This window comes from Natrix helvetica, assembly GCF_964273705.1.
Source record: "Natrix helvetica genome assembly, chromosome: 4".
NCBI lineage: Eukaryota > Metazoa > Chordata > Lepidosauria > Squamata > Natricidae > Natrix > Natrix helvetica.
Genome location: NC_138550.1, coordinates 36,283,283 through 36,302,662, shown reverse-complemented (window position 1 = coordinate 36,302,662; position 19,380 = coordinate 36,283,283). Strand labels below are relative to the sequence as shown.

Sequence of the window (19,380 nt, the reverse complement as noted above, 5' to 3'; positions counted from 1 at the left end):
GTTCCTTCCTTTTTTAGGTAGTTACAAATGTTACAATAAAATCACAGCTTGGTGTTATAATATAGGGAGGATGTGCAAAATCGAGCAATTTTGGGAACTGGAGGCGGTTATACTTTTTCCAAATCAAAATGTAAAAAAAGTAACATGCAGAATATTTAACCTGTCTGCCTGTCTTTCCCTCACTATCTTGCCACTTTTCCCCAAAATATTACCAGTCATTATTCTATCCTCAACCTACGACCGGTCTGCCCTGCCTGACAGCTAGCAACAGCCAAGTCGCGCCTGATTGGCTAAGACATTGGCTGAGCACAGGCTGTTTGTTTGATTCCCATTGGCCGCCCTGCTTGACAGCTCCGTATAAATAGCTGTCAAGCAGGGAAGGTGCTGAATCTCTCCTGTAAATAGTCCGCTTGTGCCTGTTGCAAATAAACCGCTCTAATTTACCTCAGACGTGTCCAGCCTCATTCCTACGTTTAGTCTACAACAGTCATGATACCGTGAAAAGAGATTGTTTTTTTCCTAATCCAACATTCTGGTCTCATGAAGGCCAAATGAATACCCATGAGAATCATTTGAGGGCAATTATGTTATTATTCTGCTTCTGATTTTTAACTATTCCAGAAAATATTATAACCTGAAATTCATATATGTTATTGGATGAAATATACACTAAATAGGTTTGTGAATCAGACCTGATGTTAGTTAAACTGAAGATTTAATGTTTGTAGGTGCCCAATTCAATTTTGCATGTCAAGATGCCATCCTTATTTTAACCACTTCTGGGAAGACACAAAAAGACATTGAATGACAAATCTCAATGTGACACTAATTCATAAAGTTGTGCTTGTTAGCAATATTCTATTTGAAAGATTAGAAGGGTTTCACTTCTCAAATGGTTTGCTTTCCATAATCTAATTGTAAGTAGGTGCCAGAATTAATGGAAGGCAGGTCAGTAATTTGAGTTAAGCAACTGTACTAGTGAACACAATTATAGACAACATAAGCTGGTTACACAGTTGTGTTGCATCAGAAACTCTCAGAATCAAGCAGCTAGATTGTGAGGAAGAGGACAAGCATAGATGTAAGACACACATATTCTACTGCACATTGTGGGCAACAGTGTAATATGACTGGTGTAGAAAGAAGTGGATTTTAATGACAGCAGAGGAAGCAGGCAGCTGATATGAAGAAAAATAGCTTTGAAAGTTGAACGATTGTATGGCATATGGCAGTGATAGTGAAACTTTTTTGGCTCGTGTGCCATAAAGGGGGGAGCACAGGGGGGTCATGTGTGGGCATGCGCACATGAGAGGCGCTCCCCATTTTTTGCATGCTTTTTTCACCCTCCAGGCTCCAGAGGCTTTATAGGAGCCTGGGGAGGGCGAAAACAGCCTCCCCCGCCCCCTCCCCTCCCGGAGGCCCTCCGGAGGCTTCAGGGACCTTTAGAAGGTTTCCCTGAAGCCTCTGGAGGACTAAAAACGACCCTACAAGCAAATTAGACTTCCGGTTTGCTCATAGGGTCATTTTTAGTTCTCTGGAGGCTTCAGGGAAGCCTCCTGAAGGTCCTTGAAGCCTCTGGAGGGCTTAAACCGACCCTATGAGCAAACCGGAAGTCCGTTCCCGAACTTCCGGTTTGCCCATAGGACCGGTTTTTTGCACTCTCCTATAAAGCCTGGGGAGGGCGAAAATGGCTTTAAAAAAGACTGAACTCATCTGGCCAGCGTGCGCATGTGCGCTGGCCAGCTGACAGGGCAATGCCTTGCGTGCCCTGAGAAATGGCTCCATGTGCCACTTGTGGCACGTGTGCTATAGGTTAGCCATCCCGGGCATATGGGGAACCTTTTAACAACAAGGCTGTAATGGCAGATTGGATGGCATCATTGTATTGCTGTAGATCTTTGTAGAGTTCAGTTCACTAGCTGGAGAAGTTTTGGCAAATATGGGCAGTGGTAAATATTGGTAGGCAGTGAAGCTAGTGAGGCTGACTGTCATACAGGTATCTTTCTGTACTGAATAAATGTTTTAAGCAACAGGAGGAGAAGATTGACAACACTTGTTCCCAATTCTTAAGCAGAATGCTTGTACAAAAAGGCCCATTCATAGTCTAAGCCTCTTTCCCAGAAGAAGAAAGCATTTGAAGGAAAGGCCTATCCCTAATCTTGTCTCTGTTCTTGACGCATTATGTATTGGAGCTTTGTTTTTCTTAAAAGCAGTAAGGGTTTTAAGCAAAGTTCAATTTTGACTTGTTTCCCTATTCTTTAAAGCAGTGAACCTTTGGCATAAGACCTATTGTTAGACTTATACCTATTCAACTCAGTGCTGAGTTTAATATTTAGAAATCGTAACATTGGCACAAGTCACACATGAGTTAAGCCTTATGGCCAAATTTAAAAAGATGACAGTGAAAGGTGGTATTTGAAACATACTCCAAACTATTATGGTGCTTACACTGTCAGAACTCCAAATCTGCATTCCAAAAGTCTATTTAAATCAGATATCAATTTGCAGTGGAATGAAGATATGCTGTCACTCACATTATCTTCATATCTAGCTGGGTTATCCCAACAGCTAACTTTAAGAAACACCAGCTACATTGTCACTTCAAAAGAACATATAAATGATGGGCTGTGGAAATATTGAGTGCTGTCCTGATCACCCATTTACAGGTAACGCTCGTTAGAAAGTCCTTAATGTATTCCAGACTGATCCTGACTTGCAGTAGGTAGAGAACACAAAATAGGGATCATTTCCTGCCTTCTCAAAGTGATCCCATACAATTCCATTTCCTCATTTCTTGAGTCAGTCTGATGTGTACAACTTCGTTGCCACTCCAAGCCAAAGGTTCAGTGGAAGAAATCGTGCACTACCCCTTAATTGAAGAGACCTTGGAGTATATGTACATGTTGTGCATGTCTGCATCCCTATGAGCTGGTGTTGACTCTTGCCATCTGCTAGTCCCTGCAGTTTTATTGGCAGGATTTTCAGAAGTGATTTGCCATTGCTTCCTTCTAGAGCTGAGAGAGAAGCTGAGAGAGACTGGCCCAAGATCACCCAACTGGTTGCACACCAGGCAGGACTAGTACTCCAATAAAGAATCTTTGTAGCTCAGGGTTGAAATGAGGGTTCGTTGGTGCTTTCTGAGCTTGGTTGTTTCCTTGCCGACATTTCATTACCCAAACTAGGCAACACCATCAGTGCTAGTAATCCAGTAGTAATTACTAGTTTGAGTAATGAAATGTCAGCAAGAAAACAACCAAGCTCAGAGAGCACCAAGGATCCTTCAGGACTAGTATTCACAATCACTTCGTTTCTAGTCTAATGCTTTAAGTACATACCAAACTGGCTCTGAAGAAGACTAAATGACATGAAATTTCTCTCCTGAATATCAGCCATCTTCTCCTCTCTCATGAGGGGAAAATTCTACTTCCTGTTTGCTGCATTTGCTGCCACTGACACAGAGAGAACCATCATGCTATGGTCTCCAGGATTTCCTCCCATCTCTTCTGATGCTGCTTAGTACATTTCTACTGTACCACACTGAGACTAGTCTATCAGGAGGGAAGAGTGAAGGGACGCTTTGAGAGTATGGAAAGCAACCCCTCCTTACTCTCCCCTTCTATAACCTCTGTCTTATTAATATGCAAGTTATATTAATATACAAGTATGTGTTGCTTGAGAAACGTTTTTTTAAAAACCCAAGGAGAATGAAGGGGAATAAAAGATGCAATTGAATGACTAAAACAAGTGCAGAAAGATTGAACATGGAACTTAAAAGCAGGCATTAATATTCCATAGAGAAGACCCATAATGTTCAGATAAGGATAAAAGTACATGGGTATGAAGAAAGGGAAAGAAAATCGCCCTCAAGGGCAGAGGAAAATAAAAGTGGAATGGTCTTGCTTGTACAAAGAACAGCAACATGTCCCTTCATGAATATTTTGATAGGCAAGAACTGACAAACTCTCCTCATATCGTTAGCAGTGCATTACGCCGCTTAATCCCCTCTCAGTTGCCCTGAGGACACATGCAAAAAGTCACTCAAAGCAGCAATCATTGTAGGATATAGAAAGCACCATCAGCACAATTTAATTTGGATGCAAACTTTAGATAGTCAAATGTAGAAAATCTTCAAGAAAACCATTTGGACCCTGGCCAATGAAACAGAAAGGATTCTGGGAAGACGAAACCAGTAACTAATCTGTTAGATCTGGGCAACGAGAGACAGACTGTGGACATGAAGTGACTTATCAGCTCTTTATTAATAGTAGTAGTGATCCAGCTTGCTCTGTGGTCGGAGGGTTCCCCTTTTATAGGGATCGGGTACGCCCCTCGACCAATCAGAACGATACCTGTTTCCCGCTGTAGCAGCGGACCAGAGGGGAGACTTGCCACGATATATGCTAATATCTAACACCCCTCCCCTCCTAGACGGAAGGTTGCGGTAGGTAACATAGTCTTTTAGGTATGTTGGGGGTTGCCTTACTCGGGAGGAACGTCGTGGTTCTGGTTGGTCAGAAATGGTTTCCGGATCGGATGCTTTTCCCGTTCCACGTTCGGGAGGTTTCGTACCCTTGTTGCTAGGGCGTTCCGGAGTCTGCTCGGTTGCGTTGCCTGGGGTTTGCTCTGCTTCTTTCTTGTTCCGAGCTTGGTTCGCAGGTGTCGTAGTTTTCTATGATGGGGCTCTCGCGTGGCTGACTTTCTGTAGGCAGGAAAATCTCGTCTTCGTTTCGAAGGTCTGAGTGCGCTAGGCGACCCCGAAGTTGATCGATGTGCCTTTTCCAGTTCCGCCCATCTTCCAGTTCCAGCAGATACGATCGTGGACCCGTGATGCCAATGACCTTTGCCGGCATCCACAATGTTCCCCCTGCATAGTTGTGGGCGTATACTGAATCCCCTATGCTAAAAGACCGAATTTTGCTTGTGGAGTCTGGGGGAGCTGTGGCAGAGTAATTTGGGTGAAGACGGTCCAGGTGAGACCGTAGACGGCGGCCCATGAGTAGTTCAGCGGGGCTCCTACCCGTCGTTGCACTTGGGGTGATATGCTGAATTAAAAGGTAATGATCAATGCGTGTTTGCCAATCACCTGGACCCATCCTAGCGAGGGCCTCTTTTGCGAATCGTACCATTCTCTCCGCCTGTCCATTTGATGCCGGATGGAATGGCGCGACGAGGGCGTGCCGAATTCCCTGACCTGCTAGATATGTCTCAAATTGCATGGCCGTGAACTGGGGCCCGTTATCGGAGACCAGGAGGTCGGGCAGGCCGTGGGTGGCGAAAAGTTGCCGTAGAACCTTAATGACTGTCTCTGCCGTGGTTTAAGTCATTAGGACTACTTCTAGCCATTTTGAGTATGCATCCACAACTATAAGGAAAGTCTGACCTTGGAATGGCCCTGCGAAGTCGATGTGTATTCGCGACCAGGGTGCTTTAGGCTTCTCCCATTCTGTGGCGGGTGCTTCCGGGGGTGCTGGTCTCGATTCCTGGCATGGGTCGCAAGTGGCCACCCACTCCTCTATTTCTTTGTCCATGTTTGGCCACCAAACGTAACTTCTTGCTAACGCCTTCATCCTAACAATCCCCGGATGACCCACATGTAAAGCATCTAATACATTCCTACGTAACGCATTTGGAATAACAACTCGATCCCCCCACAATAAACAACCTTGCAACACTGAGAGTTCGTCCCGTTTTGACCAAAACACTTTGAATTCCGGGCCCACGTTTCCCTTCGGCCACCCCCTCCAAACCCAAGTTTGCACTTGCTTTATTAAATTGTCTTTAGAGGAGAACCTTGCAACGTCGTATGAAGAAACCGGTCCAGAGTCCAAACAGTCAATGAGCAATACCGGTACTTCTGGAGTGGGGTCTGGCAGAATGTCAGGTAATGGGCAACGGCTGAGGGCGTCTGCGTGTCCGAGAGTGGAGCCCGGTCGATGAATCAATTTGTATGAGTACGCAGCCAGGAAAACAGTCCACCTGGTCATGCGTGGAGAAAGGGAGACCGGAGTGGGGCGGTTTCCCGCCAAAAGTCCCAACAACGGTTTGTGATCTGTAATTAGTTCAAAATCTCGGCCGTAGAGGTATTCGTGGAAACGTTTTACTCCAGCTACAGCAGCCAGCGCTTCCCTGTCCATTTGGCTGTAATTCCTTTCGGCCGATGAAAGAGTCCTGGAGTAGAAGGCGATGGGCGCTTCTTTTCCGTCGGGCATCCTGTGGCTGAGGACTGCTCCAACTCCGAAGGGTGATGCTTCGCAGGTCAATACCAGCGGTAGGGTCTGGCTGTATTGGACAAGCAGTGAGTCAGTGGTGAGCAGGCGCTTTACCCCGGCGAAAGCTGCAGCTTCGGATCGTCCCCATTTCCATGGTGCGTTCCTCTGGAGTAGACGGTGTAGTGGCTCAGCAACGGTCGCCTTCTGCCTCAGAAAAACGCTGTAGAAGTTAAGTAGTCCGAGGAAGGCCTGCAACTCGGTCTGATTTCGTGGTGTGGGGGCGTCCTGGATCGCCTTAATTTTCTTTGAAGTGGGGTGTATTCCCTGACCATCGATTCTATAACCCAGGAATTCTACGCTAGGCACGTTAATTTGGCATTTTTCCTTTTTTAGGCGGAGACCCTTTTCTCTGATTCTGGCCAAAACAGTTCTGACTCTTTTATTTAATTGCTCCTCATTTGCAGCGGACACCAAGATGTCGTCAAAATAGGGGACGACTCCCGGTATCCCTTGCAAAAGTCGTTCCATGATGCTCTGGAACAATCCTGGGGCAATGCTCACGCCGAATTGTAGCCGGTTGCATTTGAATGCTCCTCTATGCGTCACTATAGTTTGGGCCTCCGCTGTGGCGCTATCCACTGGCAGTTGCTGGTAAGCTTGTGCCATGTCTAATTTAGCAAATACCTTTCCTGGCCCCAACGAGTGCAATAAGTGCTGTACTACAGGCACAGGATATGCGCTCTGTTGTAGCGCGACATTAATTGTGCATTTATAGTCTGCGCAGATGCGGACTGATCCGTCTGGTTTGACTGGGGTCACAATGGGTGTTTCCCAGCGCGCGTGATCCACCGGCTCAAGGATTCCTTGCTCCACTAACTTATCTATTTCCTTATCTATTTTTGGGCGGAGTGCAAAAGGCACTCGTATCGGTTTAAGTCGGATTGGCGCCACTTTGGGGTCTAAATTGAATGATATTGGTTTACCCACATACTTACCAAGACCGGGGCTGAACACATCCTCGAACTCCTTAAAAATCTGTTCAGCGCTGTTGTTTCTCACGGCGTTGATTCTGGTGACTTCTAACCCCAGGGCTTCAAACCAATCAAGCCCCAGAAGGTTCTGTAATGGCGCGCTGGCGATGGTCACGGGCAGCTGGGCTTCGATGTCCTTGAAACGGATTTGGAATGTGCCTTGGCCCACGATGGGGACATGGTTCCCCTGGTAGTCTCGTACCAGGACGTCTGGAGTGCGTAGCTGGCTCTTTCTGAGGCTAGGGATAGCCTGTTTCATGGATGCCCATGAAATAATCGTCAGGGTCGATCCTGTGTCAACTTCTAGCTCGCAAGGTGAGCCCTCCAAAAGGACTGTGACTCTCAGCCTTTTTGGCCGCTTAGGGCGGACCTGATGTATTGTGGTGAGATACGTTCGCAACTCCTCTCTCTGGGTCAACTCTATCTCATCGTCTACATCCTGAAAATACTCTTGTTGAGCGTCTTGATAGAACGCTCTTTCAGCTCTTTGTGTGTATTCTCTCTGGGGATATGCTCGCTCAGCTCCTTGTGAGTAATCTCTCTGGGGATACGCTCGCTCAGCTCTTTGGGAATTTTCTCTCTGGGTATACACTTGTGGATTTCTCTCTGGGCGCCCTTTCTGATTTCGCCAAGCCCCTGGGTTGGGCTTCTGTTGGTGGTACATGGGAGGCTGCCATGAGGCAGGGACTCCGCTCCGGCACACTCGTGTGATGTGCCCAAGTTTGTTGCAGTGCGAACAAACAACGTTCCTGAACCTACAAGTAGACCTGGGGTGATTCCCTCCGCAACTTGCGCAGGGCGGCCAACGGGATCCGGGTCTCCCCCCAGGCCTCAAGTGACTGCTCTGCATCATGTGACTGTCCTCGAACTCGGGATTCTCGTAGTCGGGGCTTGTGTCCTCGTAGTGTACTCTGGTTTGTCTTGGTGCTGGCTGGTTTACGTTGGCCCCTCGTTGTATGGTCACCGATGATTTCTCCGCTGACTCTGACGCTCTTGCTTCGTTTAGCGCTATCTGTAGGGTTAAATTCGGGTTTGCCAACAGCTTCTTTTGTAGTGAAATGTCTCTTAACCCACAGATGAGCTGCGCTAAGATGTGCTCGTCCAGATCCCTGAACTCGCAGTGAGTTGCTGCTTTTTGTAGGGCTGCAACATATTGATTTATGGATTCTCCCGCCTTCTGGTTCCTCGTGTTGAATTCCTTGCGGCAGACATGGCGGGAAGGTTTTGGCGCGTAATGAGTTTGCAGGGCCTGTTGCAACGCCGTCCACGATACTGCCTGTATTGGAGTAGGCGCGGTGAGGTCTCTGGCCGTATTGAAGACTTCCTTTCCGCAGTAGCCGAGGAAGATGTTTTTCTTCCTCGCGTCGGTGATCCCCGTGTATTCGTTCGCTTCGAGGAAACACTCGAAACGAATCATGAAGGCTTCCCATTCGTCGTTTGCTGGGTCGAAAGGAGCGGGGGGAGCATGCATCGCCATCTTCTCTGTTTGAATTTGCCGCGCTGCGGTGATCTGAGATGGCTGCCGGAATTTCTGCCGAATTCCTGGGCTGGATCAAATCCGGAGATTCTGGAGGTAGCGTTCTTCGTCCTATCTGCCTCTCGATCCCACCTTCGTCGCCAATGTTAGATCTGGGCAACGAGAGACAGACTGCGGACACGAAGTGACTTATCAGCTCTTTATTAATAGTAGTAGTGATCCAGCTTGCTCTGTGGTCGGAGGGTTCCCCTTTTATAGGGATCGGGTACGCCCCTCGACCAATCAGAACGATACCTGTTTCCCGCTGTAGCAGCGGACCAGAGGGGAGACTTGCCACGATATATGCTAATATCTAACATAATCTGAGTGCAAGTAACTTCCATTCTTACTCCATTTTCTCCTTTACTGTAAATTTTGACCAGACATTTTGTGATATTGTATCAATGCAACAGAGTCAGGAAGGATCATAAAATGAAAGAGGTTAACTGTCATACATCCTTATTTTACTTTTAGGCAGGCAAACTTTAGGAAAGTGACAGAAAAGTGGTTAAAGAAGGGAGTCCAGTATATTCCAGATACTGAGTATTTCATTTCTCTTGCATATAAATCCATCATAGCAATATAAGCATTGCTAAAGATGACTGATGCATTTTTAAAAATGATTTAGGAACCAAAATATTAGTTCAGGTTACCATAAATTATTATGTAAATATCAGATTAGGAAAATACAAACAGAAAAACTCAAGCTGAAGCTATTACAAATATTGTAACTAGGCAGCTTTTTGCAATGGAGGTATTTTGTCAAACAATTACTTTACAACCATTGATATAAACATGTTAATTACCCCACAGTATTTACTAAGACTGCATTACTATTCTTCTTCTCATCCTTCCTAGTACCTATCTCTTCTCACTTATGTCTATAACAATGTTGCTTGTATCTTTACAATTTATATTGTTTTATTGTTTCCTAGTATGATTTGATTGCTTATTAGTACCCGATGACTATCACTAAGTGTTGTATCTTATGATTCTTGATGAATATATTTTATTTTTTTCTTTATGTACACTGAGAGCATATGCACCAAAGACAAATTCTTTATGTGTCCAATCACACTTGGCCAATAAAGAATTCTATTCTATTCACAGTGTGGCTGCTGTACGATGGTAGACTGGTTTTCCTTTTCAGATATTTTTATTAACTGTAATAAAATCCATGTTTTAATTTTTAAAAAAGTGCCCCAGACAATGATTTGTGGATAAAGTTATGTGTGTCTAAGACCCCAGACAAATGGATGCCATTATGTGTTTCTAAATATGTTCTAAAAAGTGCTAAGATAATCAATGAGCTGAAGCATACAGACCACAGGTTTCTCACTAAACAGCAGTTGCTCACAATCCAGTGATAAATCCTTCAGGCACAGACAGATGTCCTTAATGCTCTACCTATCTGTGAGCAGATAGAGTTGGATGCCACTGTTTACTAAACAATTATGCACGGAGCAAGTTACATTTCTTAAATATACATGTTTTCTTATGCCAAAGTGTTTTCCACAAAGGAAACCAAGTCTACAAGTCTTTGCAGTAGTTTGTAGTGCAAGTCAGCTCATATGTGCCCAAACAGAAGCCACATTTCTTTATGGCTTCAAAATGCCACTAGTGAGGAACTAAAATTTTTGTTTTCATTTTTAATAGAAAATTCTGTATATATTTACCTATAAGGAAATTTGCCTAAGTTTAACAGGGATACTCTCATAGTGTTCGTATATTAAAAAATTCTGTTTTAAGAATTTGTGTAGGATACATACAGGATCATTGGGCCATCTGACTATTATGCTCAACGCTTGCAGGCAGAAGCTTTCAGGTTCTAAATATAATCTACTGCATCACATTCCTTCCCTATTGTTCTTTCCTTACAATGGTAATTTCTATTGCATCTAAATTGTACTGTCATGTTTTATGATATTTCAGGTTCACGATGAAGAATAAATATACTTTCCTTGAATAACTGATGGTTGGAATGGTGTTCACAAAGAGAGCACACATCAATACTGAAGCAGAGGAAAAGTGATTTTTAATTAATAAAAATCAATGTCTATACTGCTGTTGTCCTTGCTCTATTATAAAAATACATTTTTCAAGGCTTGATGTACAAAATGTTTTGTTCTGTTCATTATTTTGCATGTTGAGATTCATTTAAAATATTGCAGAAAAGGGGCATACTTCAGTAGAGAATATATTTTGAGTAATCCCTGCTGAAATTAATGGAAATTGCTCAGCAGCTGTGCTTTCTTTCAAGTTCTTGCCTCTTTACTAGCCTTATGAATCACATCACCATTTATGAACAAACCAGAGGTGATCACACAGCTTAAGGTCATTGTGATTAAAAGCAAAAAAATGTTTCAGAAAGTAGTAAAGCAAACTAAATGATCCTGAATCAAGCCTAAGTGTTTTGGTAAAGTAAATACTTCAAGAATAATCATGCATACAGATAGATTCCACAAGAAGCATGATTAAAGTGCAATCTTAAGTAATGTTCAATTGCATAGATGACCCCAAGAACTACAGTAGTTAAAATATGTTCTGATATTGTGTTCCAGTGGGATATATCTCCAAGATTCTCAACATTTTGTTCAGCAGATCTTCAGATCTTCTCTGACTGGTAATAAATAAGCCAGTAACTAGAAGAGAAACATCAGGAAATGGCTCATCAGTGTTACTAATTTTATCATATGAGAAAGTGCTAGATATTTCTTCCTTTCATGTCACTTCAATTAAGACCTTTGAACGGAAAGGGACATAATAATTTAGGATTGTTATCACATTTGTAGGTCTTCTTACAATACACGTGGATATTACAAATATGCTACCACTATAATTTCTTGTCCTGGAAGGTTGCAGAGCTCATAACTCTTAACTTTGCGTCATCATCATTTGTATCTTTTTTTAAAATTTAATAATAATCCAACTTTCCATTTCCTGGCCTTGTTCCCTCAACACTATTAAACCCAGGAATCTCTAATAATTAATAGGTTTGGGCTGCAACAAACACGCTAACTGTATTTAAAAAATCATTATTTTGGAAACATAGTGTTTTTATTTGTTTTGTCCAAAAATATATATGATATTTCATGAACCCTTGATTGTTACTGAAAATCTATCACATTATCAGCCCTTCTTCTTTGACCAGGCAAGTAGTAGTTGATTGGAAACAAAAGAAGCAGGGGAGCTCTGGAGAGTTTGATTCAGATTTTTAATTCTCACACCTTTGTCCGATACCACAACAGTCACTCATTTCTCAATTTTTCATTACCTCAAAAACACCCTATGGAAAAACAAAAGCATAAACATTCCTTGAAAGCCAAATGTAATTTTAGTAAGAGATAAAAGCAACAACAAAAGAAGACACCGCCAAGCTGCACAAAGTCCAACAGAGGTCAAAAGAAAACCCGTGAAAGTAAACAATAATAGGGAAGAACATTCACAAGTGAATCAGAGCACATGCGCAGCAATTAGACTATTATGTAGGGCAATTCTGGAATGCACAAGTAAATCAGCAAATTTTAGGTTCCTTCTTTATCTATGATGGCTGTCAGGCTGAAAGAGATTACAGTCACTTCCATAAACCCAGAATTTTTCAGAAGAAAGAATTTTCTGTCTTCACCACAGTTGATCTAGATACCAGTGGAACTCTTATAAGGCAAGCTAGCCGCCTTGCACAACAATACATCCCCATAGTTCTCATGGGAATTATGAATGCAAGTAGCAGTTATGAATACAAGAGGCATCCAGAGCTAAAATCTGATTCCCTTTTGAGGACTGAGTGTAAAAAAATGCCACCTTAGTTTTAAATATCCAAATACCTCTCATACAATAATGGCTATAATAGTTCTTGGAGATCCCTTTAATTCATATTAATCACTGTTGTTCTTATTGTACTATTATTGTTACATTACTAGTTATATTTCACCATTTTTTAAAAAAAGTGAATGCTCCAAACACACTGTTATGACAATAATTGGAATCCTTCTGCCCATAGACCTGCAAAGGACCCTTGATGTGCATATAGTACATAGTACTTCCTATTACGGAAATTGGGTTCAATTTCTTTCAAGCCCAGGATGAGAATGAAAGTGAAGTTCAAAGCAAATCCTATTTAACAGAAGTCCCAAATGATATCCTCTTTTCCCCCACCTTGATAACATCAGTCAGGTAAAGCACATTTAGTAGGCACATATCTTGATTATCATTCAAGAATGTCAGCCTAGTCCTTTTTTCACAGACATAGTCGTGTCATGCCACATAGGATACATGGTGTTCAGAGGGCTTTCTTCTGGCTGGTTGGGACTGGTCTACCTTCTGCTGAGTCCTTGTAGTTGTAATCTTTTTAAGTTTTAGGATTATGGCTGTATCTCTTTAGGCTTGATGTTTATTTACTTTTGGAATACATAAGATTATTTTAATTATAGTATAAAAAGCACTAGGTGTTTTGTCCACTTTAGCATCATCATCAGTTGCAATGCTTATAGGAAACATACAGTGTTCCCACAATAAAAGTAACTAGAAAAAGTTAGCTGAGCCTGTATATGATGACCCGATTTACTACTGGTTCTGTGGGTGTGGCTTGGTGGGCATGTCGTGGCTTGCTAGGCGAAGCAGCTGAAGAACACTGCAAAATTCCCATGCCCTCCCCACTCATGGCGGAAAGATACTGTAAAATCTCCATTTCCACCACTCTCCAGGGGAAGGATATTGTAAAATCCCCATTCCCTCTCCACCCCACTAACATGCTTTCCAGCTTTGTTCTCCTGTGCAGGGCAACAGAAGAAGATCCAGCTGATCAGATGGTACTCCAGAGGCAGCGAATAGATGGGGGCGGGCCAGTCAGAGGTGGTGTTTGCCAGTTCTCCGAATACAGTTCTCAAAATTTCTGCTACCAGTTCGCCAGAATCAGTCACAAGTGGGTGAATACCACCTCTGATGATGATGTGTTTGGGGGTATTTTAATTCTGCCAAGGTTACTTGAAAGTCCACTAATCTCTTGTTGGTGTTCTCAAATTTAAACTCTTCCCTGGCCCAGCTAAATAAGATGTAAGAACAGAACCTGTTAGTGAATTCTGAATACAATAAATGACAAAAGTACACCCCTGTCACAGAGCTTTATTTTTCTTGTAATGAACTGAATTGGCATGAATGTGTAATCTATTTGCTACAAAGGGTGGCATTTTTCATTATCCTGGTTTTGTATTAAGACATTCACTATAATATTAGCTTTAGCATTTTAGCGGTACTTTTTCACTCAAAGTTATACCCTTCACATTGACAACATAGGCACACAATGGAAAAGATTTCAATGCTTTATTCTTAGTAATTGACAGAGTAATTAAAGTTTTAAGGAGTGAAAGTGTTCTCAATACTTCTAAAAAGACTGGGAAAAGATGAGCATCTCATCTCCAGTTTTTAGCTGAGCTTATATCAACCTTTTTCAAACAAAAAAGAGTTTTTGAGAGAATTAATTCAAATTTTGAATGTGCAATAATTGTAAGTTTCTTCATTACAATTTACCTAGCTGGGGTTCGTAGAACAAAAGTTGCATACATTGTTCTGCTACTAGCCAGAAATTCTACAAAAAGAAGACCTGCTGTTAGGATCAGCATAATAGGACCCTATGTTCAACTTAATAAATGTCTCAGAACTTTCACACTGGAAAAAATGTGTTGAATTATGTGGTTCTGTACAATTGATTGACATATTGCACTAAGCCATCAAATGTGCTTTACAAACCACAATGGCTGGGTGCATGTGGTACCCAGTGTCAAACCACAATAAAACCTCATTATGCATGATGCCCAGTCAATGCTAACGAAAGCATCTATTTCTTTCTGGTGTTTTGAAAACTTAAGAGCAAAATATTGGTCTGGTAGAAAAGAAATTTAAAACCAGCAGTTGAACATACGTTTTAAAGAACAAGTAGTATATTGCAACAATCATCTAAAATTTAAGAAATAAACATTTCCCTGGGTGTTTTTACTACTTACTATTAAATATACCATTGCAGCTTTCTCATTTATTTTTAAAGATAGAACAAAAAATTATGTTGGACCAAAAAGAACTGGATGCAGATATATCTAGCTGTAACAATCACTTGCATCCGCTTCAGTTACTATTGCTTTCATGCTAATCTCTCTCTGAGAGGAATTGAGCATAATACCATGAGACTGTTGGAGGGCAGATGAGATGTAAACAAACAAGCAGGTAATGTTTGAAAATGGACCATCTTCTGGTCAATTTTGTGCTTGGGGAAAGTACTGCAAAATTTAGGTGTTTGAGAATCACTATGTCATTAGTAATTTATTATTATTCTGTTTAGATGCCTCAAAAAAGATAATATTTCACAGGAATTGGCAGAGCTAATAAAAATATTATACTTAAATACTATACGAAGTACAGTGTAAATATGCTTGGTGGAATGATGAAAGAAAGAGGCTATAAAGAAAAATGCATATAAGAGAGTAAGTGCAGCAAAGCCTGAAGAGTAGAGACGTATTATATAATATATATAGTGTGAAAAAGATACTTGGAAAGAATGTGGTCAGAACAGCAATATTTTGCTTTGCTTTATTTACATTTGAGAATGCTATGTAAGCTACAGCACATTAGCATAAGTGTTTTTCTTGTACTGTATCTTGTTTCCTGCTGGCCATTTATTGCAATATGTATTTATTCTGTATTGTTTTGATTGTTTTATTGTTTGATGTTTTTATGATATACAGCAGTCACTGGTTGAGATGGGCAGTTAGAGAAATTACGTAAATGAAACAAATAAAGTAAACTGCGTTTTAAAAAAAGAAAGAAAAGGCAAAGCTGTTTTGATGGGTTTTTTAAAAAAAATACTTTTAAAAGATTTTAAAAGAAGAACATTAAGGGAAGACTATCAGCAGAAGGAACAGAATTAAGAAAGTAATGGAATGGTTTGCTATTAAAAGGGACGGGGAAAAACTAAAAAAAAATACTTAGAGATTACTACAGGAATTATAGTCATATGTCAAAGGTAGGAACTAAAGTTGTAATAATTGTTAGTCATCAAGAAAAATAGACAGAAAGTGAGATGCCATTGAAAAATGTGAAACTGAAAACAGTTAAGGTATGAGTGTAGTTTGACTACAAAGGGGCTGTTTGACTTCTTCACTGAGTGTATGAAGGCTGCATTTGTGATTGACAATTAAAGATACTGCTATTGTTCTTGATACAAAGAAAAATGTAATTCTGGAATGGAAAAACTACTGAGGTATTAGCTTGTTATGTGTCTGGAAAACTGTTGGTTATAATCCTTACTAAAATGGTTCAAGAGGAGAAAATGAGCAAAATTTAGGGTTTTATTATATAGTTTATATTTATATTTTATTTATATATTTTATTAATAAAATATTATTTTATGCAAGAGAGAAGAGCATGTGCCAGAGTGTTCCTCTTTAGCAGATCACTAAAAATGGTTGATTATGAGAAAATGAGTTTTTTTGTGTTTGTTGATTTAGAGCAGCGGTCACCAACTGGTGGTCCATGGACCACTGGTAGTCCGTGAAAAAATCTTGGTGGTCCACAGAAAAAGGAATTTGCATGTTTTATATTGCACTAAATCAGAGGGTCCTCAAACTACAGCCCCTGGGCCAGATACGTGCAATGAATGTTTATATTACTGCAGAGAGTCTCTCCCTTCGTGGTCTTTTTGTGTGGGTCACACCGGGGCAGAAATTCTGACTTGGGCTACGCTTCAGCCTCATGGTGCAGGGCTTTGGGTGAAGGCTGGACGGAAGCGCTGCTGGTGGCAAAGATCAGGACGGCCTTGTTCCAGGGGCATCAAGGCCTGGAACTGGCCGACCATCTTCAGCCCACTGAGCCTCCAGGTGCCAGTACCTGGCCTTGATCTCCTGCAGGTCTTCCCTCTGCTTAGAAAGTCTATGCTCATAGCCCTCAGTGAGGTGCTTCTGCTGAGCTTCCTTCTTGATCAGATCCAATTTGAACTGAGCTGTTTTGCCAACTCTTTCTCATGGTGGCTGCTTAGCTCCAACAACTGCTTCCTATTGGGGCCCTAAGGAGCCTGGGTGGGCAGGCAAGGAGTGACTGGGAGGGGAGGGGTAAGTAGAGGCCGGCAAGGCACCCCTCGACGTGAGTGACACCAAGTTGGCCATGCCCACCCAGTCACATGACTATCTAGCCATCCAGCCATTAGGCAGATCATATTAGTGGTTTGTGGGATTTAAAATTTTGAATTTACTGGTCCCTAAGGTCCAAAAGGTTGGGGACCCCTGATTTAAAGAACCTGTATGCTAAAGTAAATAGGTTTGATAGTACATTTTGCATGGACATGGTATTGGTTCTGGAATATGACGTATGATGAAAGTCAAACATATCTGAGAATAAATGAAAAGCTTAGCAAATGGTTCACCACCAAATAGAGAATGACAAGGATGCACAATGTCATTTGATCACTTAATGTATTTATAGATCAATGTATATATAATAAATTGTTCTGAGGACATAAGAACAATCTGGGTTTGAAATGGGAAAGTATATCTTTGTACAAAGATGAGGCTAGGCTGTTGACTGAAAACTCCAATAGCTTTGCAAAGAATGTTATGTAGCTTGTATGCAAAAATAATCTACCAGCAATCAAGGTACTTATGCTTGATTGTTTGAAAAGAATGATGGTAAATTATGTACAAATTGTGAAAAATTAAAGCAAGTAGATGAATTTGTGTACCTTGAAAGAATTCATGATGGGGAAAAAAAGAAGGGAAACAACTGATATCACTAATAGAAACTTAGTGGAAAGTCTGTGGTGTGGTGGGAAGGATGGCTATTTGTAAGAAGCAATTGTGGCTGGGTCTAAAAGCAATTTGTTATATGGAAATGAAAAATTTGTTATATGGAAATGAAAATTAAGTATGTCATGGGAAATGGTAAGTTGAATGTAGTAGGTTAATTAGTTGATTCTGTTTCTATCAATAATCAGCATAAAACATTGTGCAATATAATAAAAGCACCCATGCTATGATAGTATTCTCAAACAGAAATAAAATAAAATATCAGATTATTTAAAAAATCAGATTATTTATCTAAAAATATGTTATAAATATTGTTTGAACATAAAGCAACAAAACAGTAATTTAAGCATGTAGTATAATATATAACAAATTTAAAATACTAGGGTTCAGTTTCTATAATCTGACAAGCAATTAAGCAGTTACTGCCTATTGGACCCTGCAGGCAATATAACAATATGTAGAGACATTCAGGGGAACTATACTTCTTCGATGAAACAACAATATAAATATCCTGAACATATAATGAGTCTGGTTGCCTTGGGTGATTTATTATTAGAGGCTTTATACAACATGCATAAATATCCTATAAAAGAGTCAGGAAGGGAGAGGGGAACACAGCAATGGACTAAATATTAGTCACACACAATCACTATATACAGGTAATCCTCACTTAACATGTATTTGTTCTGCCCATTTTGAAGTTACATTGCCACTGGGAAAAATGGACTTGCAATCAATCCTTGAATTTATGACCATCACAATGTCCGATAATCAGATGATAAACATTTGAGCCAGCTCATATTTACAACTGCCCCTGGGCTGCGTCCACTGTTGCCCCATATGACCTTCATTGTTTTTCTTGTCTCCCTTTCACTATACTCATCATCCTGGATATCCTAGGGAGGTACCATGGTTCTGAGACTTTTTGCCACATGGGTTTTGGGGCTGCTTGCACCTTCCCTATCCTCCCTCACTGCAGCAACCACTCCCAACTCTGCTATGCCTCCCTGCCATCCACACACCCTCCCCCAGCCTGTCTGTGCCTGTACTGCACTTCACTAGTCACCCACATGCCCTGATGCACCTTTCCCCAGCTCATGTGCCCTTTCACTATGCTTCACTGGTCACTCAAACCCACTTGTATGCTCTCTCTCAGCCCATCTAAACTTGGACAGCACCAGACACCCATGCACCCTTGCATGGTTGGCAGCAACAATTTACCTGTCTGCTGGCCTGCTTGCAAGCCACCTGGGAATTGGAAGTTCCTACTGGCTTCTCCACTGATTGTTGTTGTCGGAAGCCAGCTGGAAAGTGTGTGGAAGTCTCAACTTAATGACCCACATTGATTCATTTAATAGCAGCAACAAAGACTGCAGGGATTGCTGGTGCTAAGTGGCGTGGTCATATGACATCGTGCTTTGTGACTTCACTACTTAGGGATAGAAATCTCAGTCCCAATTACCAGTGTTAATCCATAACTACCAGCAAACAGTATATAGAAAAATCTTAGTTCCCTTCCGGAGTAGACCAGCTTTTCGTAATTCCTATCTGAACAAGGAGAAGACTTGAGATAGCCCACAAGTGCTAGAGACAGTTGTTCCTTGCAAGGAGATTACAAGACAGCAGTCTCTGGGGGAATGGTGTGTGTGTGTGTGTGGGGGGGTTGTTACAGCTATGGAAGAGGGGGGAAATCATATACTTCCCTATTTTTTCAGTTTGGGTTAGTTTTTATCTTTGCAATTATAATTTTTAATAAGACAATATAGTAAAAAAGAAAAAATAAGAGAGAACAGTCCCACAGAATAAATGTTTTATTGGTGTATATACTATTACACACC

At 41.4% G+C, this 19,380-nt stretch overlaps 1 protein-coding gene across 1 annotated transcript in view; it reads left to right on the top strand.

The window, feature by feature from the left end:
* MYH15 (myosin heavy chain 15) overlaps positions 1 to 10,818 on the top strand; it is a 105,423-nt gene extending 94,605 nt beyond the window's left edge. Inside the window, exon 42 of the mRNA XM_081951458.1 lies at positions 10,689 to 10,818. Within this exon, the coding sequence (XP_081807584.1) occupies positions 10,689 to 10,706 (18 nt within the window). The 3' untranslated portion in view covers positions 10,707 to 10,818. The remainder of the gene's footprint in view (positions 1 to 10,688) is intronic.
* Positions 10,819 to 19,380: the final 8,562 nt, after the last annotated feature.